Raw genomic sequence first — 12,206 nt, 5'->3', positions numbered from 1 at the left:
TTTATGAACATTTGAACATCTTGGCCATGTTCTGTTATAATCTCCACCCGGCACAGCCAGAAGAGGACTGGCCATCCCACATATGCTCTCTCTAATTCTCTCTTTCTTTCTCTCTCTCGGAGGACCTGAGCCCTAGGACCATGCCCCAGGAATACCTGACATGATGACTCCTTGCTGTCCCCAGTCCACCTGACTGTGCTGCTGCTCCAGTTTCAACTGATCTGCCTTATTATTATTCGACCATGCTGGTCATTTATGAACATTTGAACATCTTGACCATGTTTTGTTATAATCTCCACCCGGCACAGCCAGAAGAGGACTGGCCACCCCACATAGCCTGGTTCCTCTCTAGGTTTCTTCCTAGGTTTTGGCCTTTCTAGGGAGTTTTTCCTAGACACCGTGCTTCTACACCTGCATTGCTTGCTGTTTGGGGTTTTAGGCTGGGTTTCTGTACAGCACTTTGAGATATCAGCTGATGTACGAAGGGCTATATAAATACATTTGATTTGATTTGATTTGACATACAGAGGAAGATGTGAGAGAGAGCAACACAAAGGAGTACAAGCCATTTATAGAGCGATAAAGGGCAATGGGTGGGTGGTAGAGATTGGACTGGTGTGTGATTACAATACAGGTGTATAGAAAGATTAAACAGGATAATAGATAGTAGATTTATTGAGCCACATTAGCAGAGCTCTCACTAGACATACAGACAGAACAGGTTAGTTCACTGTATTAGAATTAACCACAGCACAGAGACTGAGGAGAATAGATGAACACAACACATACAGACAGACCTAAACACAAAGCTAGGGGTTAGTCAGTCAACACAACCAATTAAGTGAACAGAAAATAGCACAATACACCTGAACAAATAGAGGAATGTGTAGGTCCATTCAGAAAGGTGCATTCGGAAAGTATTCAGACCCCTTGACTTTTTGCACATTTTGTTAAATCACAGCCTTATTCTAAAATTGATTAAATTGTTTTTTTTGTCTTCTCTATCATCAATCTACACACAGTACCCCATAATGATGAAGCAAAAACAGGTTTTTAGACATTTTTGCAAATGTATAATATAAAATAAAACTGACATAGCATTTACATAAGTATTCAGATCTTTTACTCATTACTTTGTTGAAGCACCTTTGACAGTGATTACAGCCTCGAGTCTTCTTGGGTATGATGCCACAAGCTTGGCACACCTGTATTTGGGGAGTTTCTCCCATTCTTCTCTGCAGATCCTCTCAAACTTTGTCATGTTGGATGGGGAGCGTCGCAGCACAGCTATTTCAGGTCTCTCCAGAGATTGGGTTCAAGTCCGGGCTCTGGCTGGGCCATTCAAGGCCATTCAGAGACTTGTCCAGAAGCCACTCCTGTGTTGTCATGGCTGTATGCTTAGGGTTGTTGTCCTGTTGGAAAGTGAACCTTCACCCCAGTCTGAGGTCCTGAGCGCTCTGGAGCAGGTTTTCATCAAGGATCTGTCTGTACATTGCTCTGTTCATCTTTCCATCAATCCTGACTTGTCTCTCATTCCCTGCCGCTGAAAAACATCCCCACAGCATGATGCTGCCACCACCATGCTTCACCGTAGGGATGGTACCAGGTTTCCTCCAGACGTGAGGCTTGGCATTCAGGCCAAAGAGTTCAATCTTGGTTTCATCAGACCAGAGAAGCTTGTTTCTCATGGTCTGAGAGTCTTTAGGTGACTTTTGGCAAACTCTAAGCGCGCTGTCATGCACCTTTTACTGAGGAGTGGCTTCCATCTGGCCACTCTACCATAAAGGCCTGATTGATGGAGTGATGCAGAGATGGTTGTCCTTCTGGAAGATTCTCCCATCTACACAGAGGAGCTCTGGAGCTCTGTCAGAGTGACCATCAGGTCACCTCCCTGACAAGGCCTTTCTACTCAGATTGCTCAGTTTGGCCAGACGGCCAGCTCTTGGAAGAGTCTTGGTGGTTCCAAACTTCTTCCTTTTAAGAATGATGGAGGGCCCTGTGTTCTTGGGGACCTTCAATGCTGCAGAAATATTTTGGTTCCCTTCCCCAGATCTTTGCCTCGACACAATCCTGTCTCTGAGCTCTACAGACAATTCCATCGACCTCATGGCTTGGTTTTTGCTTTGACATGCACTGACAACTGTGGGACCTTATATAGACAGGTGTGTGCCTTTCCAAATCATGCCCAATCAATTAAATTTACCACAGGTGGACTCCAATCAAGTTGAAGAAACATTTCAGGGATGATCAATGGAAACAGGATGCACCTGAGCTCAATTTCGTGTCTCACAGCAAAGGGTCTGAATACTTATGTAATTAAGGTATTCATGTTTTTAAAAAATTGTAATACATCTGAAACTAATTCTAAACACCTGTTTTTGCTTTGTCATTATGGGGTATTGTGTGTAGATTGATTAGGAAATAAGGCTGTAACGTATCAAAATTTGGAAAAATTTAAGGGATCTGAATACTTTCCAAATGTACTCTATATTAGTAATACACCCTCCCCCACACACCCACGCATAGGGTTACAAAGGCACATCACAGTGTTTGGTACATTTAGCTCAACTAAAAAGGTTTTGAAATCACATACAGCTGGGTAGAAGAAAAACTTTATACTGAGACCTTCAATCGACCTTCTCCATCTAAAGAGCACAGCATGTTACTTATTTGACCCTTCTGTGGAGAGAGAGAGAAGGAGAGGAATGGAATCATTAGAGAAGAGAACATGAACGTTAATAGGGTTGGTTCAGCGGGAAAAAGTGTTACAGTATGTTGTAAGGAAATGGGTTAATATTGGTTCAGATCATAGATTGGCTGTTGGCAGGCTAATCCCTGTATTAATCCTAACTCCCTCTGCATGTGTCTAACCATGCTGTAAATTATCCTCTCTCTTTGAAACAACACAACTCAGTTACATCCTTTACAAAAAAAAGATTGCAGTCAGAGTGCATTATAAACTGCAGTTCAAAATACCACAGTCGACTGCAGTTACTGCAGTTTCAAAACTGCAATAATCAACATGTGTACCAACCCAGCCTAATATATAAACCCTCTCTAATTCCCTATATCTACATGTCTGTGAAGTCAGTTCTCTCTCTCTCTCTCTCTCTCTCTCTCTCTCTCTGTGTCTTTGCGTCTCTCTGTCTCTCTGCGACTGCTTTATTGCCTACCCATGTAAGAGACGCAACTCGGTCTCAACATTTAAGTCTTTACTGAAGACTCATCTCTTAAGTGGGTCATATGATTGAGTGTAGTCTGGCCCAGGAGTGTGAAGGTGAACGGAAAGGCTCTCCTTGCTGTCTCTGCCTGGCCGGTTCCCCTCTTTCCACTGGGATTCTCTGCCTCTAACCCTATTACAGGGGCTGAGTCACTGGCTTACTGGTGCTCTTTCATACCGTCCCTAGGAGGGGTGCGTCACTTGAGTGGGTTCAGTCACTGATGTGATCTTCCTGTCTGGGTTGGCGCCCCCCCCCCCCCTTGGGTTGTGCCGTGGCGGAGATCTTTGTGGGCTATACTCAGCCTTGTCTCAGGATGGTAAGTTGGTGGTTGAAGATATCCCTCTAGTGGTGTGGGGGCTGTGCTTTGGCAAAGTGGGTGGGGTTATATCCTTCCTGTTTGGCCCTGTCCGGGGGTGTCCTCGAATGGGGCCACAGTGTCTCCTGACCCCTCCTGTCTCAGCCTCCAGTATTTATGCTGCAGTAGTTTATGTGTCGGGGGGCTAGGGTCAGTTTGTTATATCTGGAGTACTTCTCCTGTCCTATTCGGTGTCCTGTGTGAATTTAAGTGTGCTCTCTCTAATTCTCTCTTTCTCTCTTTCTTTCTCTCTCTCGGAGGACCTGAGCCCTAGGACCATGCCTCAGGACTACCTGACATGATGACTCCTTGCTGTCCCCAGTCCACCTGGCCGTGCTGCTGCTCCAGTTTCAACTGACCTGAGCCCTAGGACCATGCCCCAGGACTACCTGACATGATGACTCCTTGCTGTCCCCAGTCCACCTGACCGTGCTGCTGCTCCAGTTTCAACTGTTCTGCCTTATTATTATTCGACCATGCTGGTCATTTATGAACATTTGAACATCTTGGCCATGTTCTGTTATAATCTCCACCCGGCACAGCCAGAAGAGGACTGGCCACCCCACATAGCCTGGTTCCTCTCTAGGTTTCTTCGTAGGTTTTGGCCTTTCTAGGGAGTTTTTCCTAGCCACCGTGCTTCTACACCTGCATTGTTTGCTGTTTGGGGTTTTAGGCTGGGTTTCTGTACAGCACTTTGAGATATCAGCTGATGTACGAAGGGCTATATAAATAAATTTGATTTGATTTGATGAAATACAATTTGTAGATATTGCCAAGCAGTATAGTGGTACAGCATTTCAGTAAATACAGTACAATGCAATGAGGATAATGAAATACAGTTAATTTCAGTAGTAATAATAATAGATATACAGGTGTAACCAATGTGAAATGGCTAGCTAGTTAGCGGTGGTGCCCGCTAATAGCGTTTCAATCGGTGAAGTCACTCGCTTTGAGACCTTGAAGTAGTGGTTCCCCTTGCTCTGCAAGGGCCGCGGCTTTTGTGGAGCGATGGGTAATGATGATTCGTGGGTGACTGTTGTTGATGTGTGCAGAGGGTCTCTGGATCGAGCCCGGGTATGTGCGAGGGGACGGACTAAAGTTATACTGTTACACAGGTACAACACTACTACTGTTATATTGTGTCATTCTAAACAGAAAATGTCAAATAAATAAACAACAAAATTAACACGGATGATGGTTACACTATGCATCCTTCTAAGTTATATACAATTGAAAAACTACAGATAATTCATGTTCATGGGATGTTCCTCAAGTATTGGCAATCATATACTGTACATATCTGGCAATAATATTTGCGGTTTCTCCCTCACCCAGAATAATTCCCAGTTTTATGTCATTAGGAAATGCACAGAAGTTGGATATTGATAGAGATGTTTTCTTGAAAAAATATCCTCTTATTTGGGAGTATTTCTCGCAGCGGAGGAAAAAGTTAATTTCTGTAACAATCTGATTGATTTCCCTGTGTGTTTGAATAATACAGTTGTTTAGTGTTTTTAGGGGACTGTTTTCAGGGTTCAGCTCTTGGGTTTCCAGTGCTTTGAATTGTAAGGATGTTTTGGGGCTATATTTCAATTTGAATGGAATCTTCAGAGTTCCACTCTGCATGCATTATTTGGTTATTTCTTTTGGCTATTTAAGATAATTCTGCAGAATTCTGTATGTAGGTTTTATATTAGTTTTTTCTCCCAATTGTTATAATTGTAAAAACAGTTTGGACCCATAACCTCACTTCCATACAGTGCAATTGGTAAAATTACACTTTACACCAGATTTGGATATTAATGTTTATTTTTGAGAATTTTATTTTTATGAAGTAAAATGCTTTTTTCTTTTAGTACATTCACTGCTAAACCAAATCCACCAGAGGCACATATTTTTTGTCCCAGATAGTTATACCATTGGGCATGTTCAACCATGGTATTTCCTCATTTGAAGGAGTGTCTGCTGCAGATAGAGGAGGGTTTAATATTAGGGATTAGTGGGTGTAGATCTGCTTGAGGAATCTGATTGAAACAGCAGGGATGTTGCTCCGGGGGTGACTAAACTGGCTCAGAGGAGAAGCAGTGATCGTGGTCAACTGACGCAAGACCCCACAACATTGAATCTGTTCAGAGGTGAAAAATCTTACAACCGTTTATGCCCCCCTCTTCTATAAAATGGTAATGTACTTTTTGGCATTCATAGAATCCATTGGTTGATGTCATGAGCACACAGCTGTGCGAGTGTGCATAGACTATGTGCTTATGCATGTGCGTTTGTGTGTGTTTTAATGGAGCACTATAGACAGTATTGAGGTGGTCTAAGTGACAGACAGACACCCAGACAGACATTGTGTTAGTGGTCAAACACTGACCTTGGCTGTCTGGGGAGCGCTCTCTCTCTCTCTCTCTCTCTCTCTCTCTCTCTCTCTCTCTCTCTCTCTCTCTCTGCCTCACGTGCACTCTACATTGCTCTGTTCTCTCCATCTCCAGGCTCTCTTTCACTATCTCTCTTCTGAATGCTGTCACAACACTACTCGTTCTCAATCCCCTCCCTAGAGGAGACAAAACACGCTCCTCTCTTTGAGCCGCTTCTTTCCCCTGCCTGGTTGTCCTTCCCATACTAATGGCCTGCCATAAATCTTTGTCTGTCTCTCTCTCTCTCTTTTCATTTGTTATTTCAATTGAAGACAAATAAGAAACTTGCATGGCTTCTTAGGCAATGCCAAATGGAGTTAACAGTGTGAAGCGTACCTGTATTTTTCATTTGTCAAGTCTAATGAAGTTGTCCACGACAAACGCTTGTCATGCCACTGAATCAAGCATTGTTCTTGTATTTTCTCCTCTCTTTGGCTGGTTCCTATTCCCTTAGTTTGTCTACACAGGATACACCATCTTCAGGACCAATGAGGGATTGGGTATACAGAAGAATAGCCGTATGGTCATGACTGACAGGTCTGAGAACACTCAGAAAAAATATGTAGGGGGGGGGGGTACCTCTGCATTAATTATCAATGAGAGGCAGTGAGATGGCTTTGAGGTTGGCGTCGTACAGGTTAATGGTTGTTGTGCATTAGATTGGAAGGATAATTCATCTTGACATGTTGTGATGCATTATACATCCACTGGTCCATTATGTCAGCTAAGTTCATTACCTATAACCTCTGACTTTACACTTAGCGCCTTTTTTCTATCTGGAACCTAAAATGCTTCTTCGGCTGTCCCCATAGGAGAACCCTTTGAAGAACCCTTTTTGGTTCCAGGTAGAACACTTTTGGTTCCAGGTAGAACCTTTTTGGGGTCCAAGTAGAATCCTTTCCACAGAATGTTCTACATGGAACCTTAAAGGGTTCTACCAGAAACCAAAAAGGGTTCTTCAAAGGGTTCTCCTATGGGGACAGACAAAGAACCCTTTTTTCTTAGAGTGTAGCAGTGTCCCATTGTATCCAATGACAGTCAAGTCAAATTGCGGGTGACAGAGAGAATAATATTTATTGTTAATTCCTTCACTAAAGGTGTATGTAATAACAGGCGAATAGATACTGAGATCCATGCCATTATATATTCCTATCATAAGGTACAATTTTCGGAGTAGCACAGTAGGGGGGAGGATGGGGGAGGAGGTGGATTGAGGGGAGGGGGAGAAAGAGAGAGGGAGATGAAAGAGAAACGGGGAGTTCAAAGGGGTGAGTGAAAAGCGAGGGGGCGATGCTGATGGAGAGCAGCACAGGGGGAAGGGGAGGTGAGGAAAGACGGGGTGAAATACAAGGACAAAGAGAGAGGGAAGGAAGGAGCTTTCGAGGAATAGTAGATAATGAGGGTGCGAATGTCTCACAACTCCATGCTTGTTGGTAAATATTTGAAACACACAGAGGAACCCCCAGGGAGGTGTCTTAGTGGTTGAGGCTTAATGAGGTGTTATCTCAGCCATTTTAGCTGCAGATTGATATAATATCTACCACCAGACTCTGTGAGAGGGGAAGAAATGCTTATGTAAAGGTGTCCACATGCTTCCCAGACCCCATTTTGTGACTTTTTTGATTGTTTTGGACTTCGGTAAGAGTTTTTTCGGGTGTTCAGGAACATTTTTCTTGAGGCAAGCCGAAGTCGATAGCCAAAGTCTACTCCCCTTTGTCAGTGATTGGTCAACAGTAGGGATTCATCAGTAAAGTCTTTGTTGTTATTCAACGAGAGATGACTCGTTTCCATCCACATTTTACATTTAGAAATACTGCATCAAAGTACAAAACGTCACAAAAACGTCACAAAATGTCGTCATAATATATGCACAAACTCTTCCGAAATGTTCAGGCTGGGAGCAAACACGTTCGGTTTGCCTGGCCGACTTCGGCTAACCGCCAGCCAAACTGAAGAATGTTGACGTCTTAAGTCGCTCTGAATAAGAGCGTCTGCCTAAAGACTAAAATGTAAAAAAATGAAGACAAAGACTGGGAATGGGTGGTGAACACCCACCCAGCAGTAAAGGAGTATTTGTAAAATGTATCGCATCATAAACTCTATGCTGAAGCGAATTCTTCCCAATGAATACTTATAAAATACTATAAAATGATGCATAAAAATACATGATAAAAAGTTCACAACATTTCTTCCATATTTGTGTTCAGACTTTATGCTGCCTGGGCGAATTCTTCCCAATGCATTCCCCTGCATGTGCCCTCCACATATTGAATTCTACTTGTTGGACAAGCGATTTTTCTCATCTCCCATGTTTTGAAGGTTGTAAAAGTCACCTCTTCACAAAATCAATTAATCTGGAGACATGTTCAGTGCCCTCTGGTCCCAACCCAGATATTTGATATGACAAGAGAACATTTCAAGTGGACAGTGGGCAGTGGTGGAGCGCCGACACATGGACAACGCTGAGCTGCTATTGATTAAAGTACTGCTAAAACAATTGGACAAATTAAACTAACGAGTATTTTGGGTAAATAGCAATACTGGAGGCATATACCAGTAAGCAGATGTATTTTTGTTGCTTTCTTCAAACCTCTTTAGGAGCTGTATGTATTTGTTATTGTCCAAGAATTTCCTCTTCTTCTATCTTCCTTCCCCCATTATGTCTCTCTCAACCTCTATCTCTCTACCTCTACCCCCCTCTCTCTCTCTCTCTCTCTCTACCTCTACCCCCCTCTCTCTCTCTCTCTCTCTCTCTCTCTCTCTCTACCTCTACCCCTCTCTCTCTCTCTCTCTCTCTCTACCTCTACCCCCCTCTCTCTCTCTCTCTCTCTCTCTCTACCTCTACCCCTCTCTCTCTCTCTCTCTCTCTCTACCTCTACCCCTCTCTCTCTCTCTCTCTCTCTCTCTACCTCTACCCCCCCCTCTCTCTCTCTCTCTCTCTCTCTCTCTCTACCTCTACCCCTCTCTCTCTCTACCTCTATCTCTCTACCTCTCTCTCTCTACCTCTATCTCTCTACCTCTATCTCTCCCTCTACCCCTCTCTCTCTACCCCTCTCTCCCTCTACCCCTCTCTCTATCTCTCTCTCTACCTCTCTCTCTCTCTCTCCCTCTACCCCTCTCTACCTCTCTCTACCTCTCTATCTCTCTCTCTTTCTCTCTCTCTCTACCTCTCTCTCTCGCCCTCTACCCCTCTCTCTACCCCTCTCTCTCTCTCTCTCTCTCCCTCTGCCCCTCTCTATCTCTATCTCTCTCTCTCTCTCTCCCTCTACCCCTCTCTCTCTACCTATCTCTCTCTCTACCTCTCTCTCTCAACCTCTCTCTCTAACTCTACCCCTCTCTCTTTCTCCCTCTACCCCTCTCTCTCTCCCTCTACCCCTCTCTCTACCTCCACCTCCACCTCCACCTCTCTCTCTCTCTCTCTCTCTCTACCTCTCTCTCCCTCTACCCCTCTCTCTCCCTCTACCCCTCTCTCTCTACCCCTCTCTCCCTCTACCCCTCGCTCTCTCTCTCTCTCTCTCTATCTCTCTCTCTACCTCTCTCTCTCTCTCTCTACCCCTCTCTACCTCTCTCTCTCTCTCTTTCTCTCTCTCTCTCTCTACCTCTCTCTCTCGCCCTCTACCCCTCTCTCTCTCTCTCTCTCCCTCTATCTATCTATCTATCTATCTATCTCTCTCTCTCTCTCCCTCTATCTATCTATCTATCTATCTATCTATCTATCTATCTATCTATCTATCTCTCTCTCTCTCTCTCTCTCTCTCTCTCTGCATGCTGGGAGTGATTGGTGCATGCTGGGAATTGTTTGAGTGAAGGAGTGCGTGTGTTGTGGAGAGTTAGATATTCACAACTTTCTTTCGGTTTGCTATTTCTTGGTGGCATTTTCTTGGTTTTCTTCTGTGCATGATTAAGGTTATTATTTTTACTTTTTTTGTTGTGGTAGAATTACGTTTTTTGTTTTTCGTATCAAAATTACCCTGATTTTGGCGGGGATGGCAGCCCGAATGGGGATGCCGTCCCTGTCACTTCGGCACGGCTTTAGGTGTGTTACTGAAGCTACTGTCACGGTGGAGGAGTTTCTGGTTGCCGTAGGAGAGAAGGTAGGCTATGAGAATATTGCTTATGCATCCCGGATGAATAAAGCTGTGGTGGTATTTCTTAAAGAAGAATGTCTGGTTGATCGGATGGTTGAGCATGGTTTGGGGTTTGGGGATGTTTTTCTGTCTTGGGTGAATTTACTGTATGCTGGAGCCTCGTGTATGGTGAAGGTTGGTGGTGGTTTGAGTTGCCCCATCCCTGTCGAAAGGGGCATCAGGCAGGGATGCCCAATTTCAGGGCAGTTATATAGTCTGGCGATTGGAACAATGCTTTGTTTTTTAAGAGCGAAGCTTACTGGTTTCTCTGTGCCAGGTGTAATGAAGGGTCCCACGATAGCACTGTCTGCGTATGCAGATGACGTGATCGTTTTTATTACAGGGGGTGAGGATGTTAAGGTTCTCTCAAACACTTTAAAGGTGTATGAGGGGGCCTCCTCAGCTAGAGTCAATTGGGGAAAGAGTGAAGCGCTGTGGGCAGGTCAGCTTCAGATGGGGTCCGCTCCACGGTTACCAGGGGGGCTTCAGTGGGGCAGAGATGGAATGAAGACTTTGGGAGTTTTTCTAGGCTCCGATGTCTTTCAGAAAAATAACTGGGAGGGTGTAGTGGAGAAAGTGTGTGCCAGACTGTCAAGGTGGAAATGGGTGTTGCCCCAGCTGTCCAATAGGGGACGGGTCCTGGTAGCTAATAATCTTGCTGCTTCTACCCTGTGGCACAGACTAATGATTTTACAGCCACCAAAGGGTCTGATACAAGAGCTTCAGAGGACCCTTGTCAATTTCTTCTGGTCTGGACAACACTGGATCAAAGCTGCAGCCCTGTATCTGCCACTGCACGAGGGTGGGCAAGGCCTGGTGGACATTTCCTCTAGGATCACGGCTTTCCGGCTCCAAGCAGCCCAGAGATTGTTGTACAGAGACTGTTCTAGCTGGGTCGAAACAGCCTACATATTGATGAGGAGAGCGGGCTGTTTGGGCTTAGACAAACATCTTTTCCTCTTAAAGCTGGAGGGGGGTGATTTGACTGGCCTGACTCCATTTTATGAGTCTGTTATGCAGGCTTGGAGAGTCTTTGTCAAGTCCCGTAAGACCGGCACGCCACCAGGGATGTGGCTTTTTGAAGAGCCTCTTTTTCATAACACTGCCATCCAGTCCCGTGTTCTGGGTTCAGCTAGCCTACGTTCATGCCTATTAGGCGTGGGGTGTACCAAGCTGGGTCATCTGATGCGGAGCAGGAGCAGATTGGAGGAGCTGAGAGAAAGAGCGGGGATCCGATCATCTCGCCTACTGAGGAAGGTCGTCGATGAGGTCTGCGACTCCTTGCCAGTGCTTCATCTGCAGTATGTGACTGATACTTCCAATTCTGATCGGTGGAAGGAGGGTCTGGATTATGTGTTCCCTGCACTGATTGTTAGTGCTGCGATGGGGGCATTTGAGGAGGACGCGGGATGCTGCTTTCCTTCGATACCCCGGAGCTGGGGGAGTTCAAGGAGGTGGGAAAGAAGGCTATGTACAGAACATGTGTGAAGGTGTCTCATGCCTCTTCCCTGGAAGGGGTAAAATCGACGAGGTGGGCGGATGTGCTTGGTCCAGGTGCTTCTCCAAAAGGCTGTTGGCGATCATTATATAAACTGCCTATTGATAAGAGGACAGCTGACCTCCAATGGAGGATAATACATGGAGCTATAGCCACCAACATGCATCTGGTACACCTGGACCCTACTGTTGGGGATGGGTGTCCATTCTGTGCTGAAGATGAATCTCTGGCACATCTGTTTTTACTGTGTCCCAGGTTGGTTGGGATGATTGATCTGATCACTGATTGGTTCTCAACGTTGGAAGAGGTTTTCTCTTCCCAACTGTATATATTTGGGCCAAAGTACAGGTTCAGTCAAAAGGGTATAGTTGTGTTGCTTAATTTTGTGTTAGGGGCAGCAAAATTAGTGATATGGAAGACCCGAAAGAACAGCATTCGGGGACAGGGGTCTGTGGATGTGGTGGGAATGCTGGAGGGATTGTTGGCAGCGAGACTAAGGGTTGAGTTTGCCTATTATAAACTTGTCAACAATATTGATCTGTTTTTGAGTATATGGGGTATTCAGAGGCTGTTGTGTTTTGTTACTGT

General features: G+C 44.9%; 1 protein-coding gene across 1 annotated transcript in view; it reads right to left on the bottom strand.

The window, feature by feature from the left end:
- The window catches only part of LOC139417320 (PDZ domain-containing protein 4-like), a 41,037-nt gene that overhangs the window by 7,055 nt on the left and 21,776 nt on the right, over window positions 1-12,206 (bottom strand). Inside the window, exon 2 of the mRNA XM_071166589.1 lies at window positions 2,626-2,679. Within this exon, the coding sequence (XP_071022690.1) occupies window positions 2,626-2,679 (54 nt within the window). The remainder of the gene's footprint in view (window positions 1-2,625; window positions 2,680-12,206) is intronic.

The sequence above is a fragment of the Oncorhynchus clarkii genome, chromosome 9 (assembly GCF_045791955.1).
Source record: "Oncorhynchus clarkii lewisi isolate Uvic-CL-2024 chromosome 9, UVic_Ocla_1.0, whole genome shotgun sequence".
Classification (NCBI taxonomy): domain Eukaryota; kingdom Metazoa; phylum Chordata; class Actinopteri; order Salmoniformes; family Salmonidae; genus Oncorhynchus; species Oncorhynchus clarkii.
Note: the sequence above shows the minus strand (reverse complement) of the source record. Positions and strands in the feature narration are given on the sequence as shown.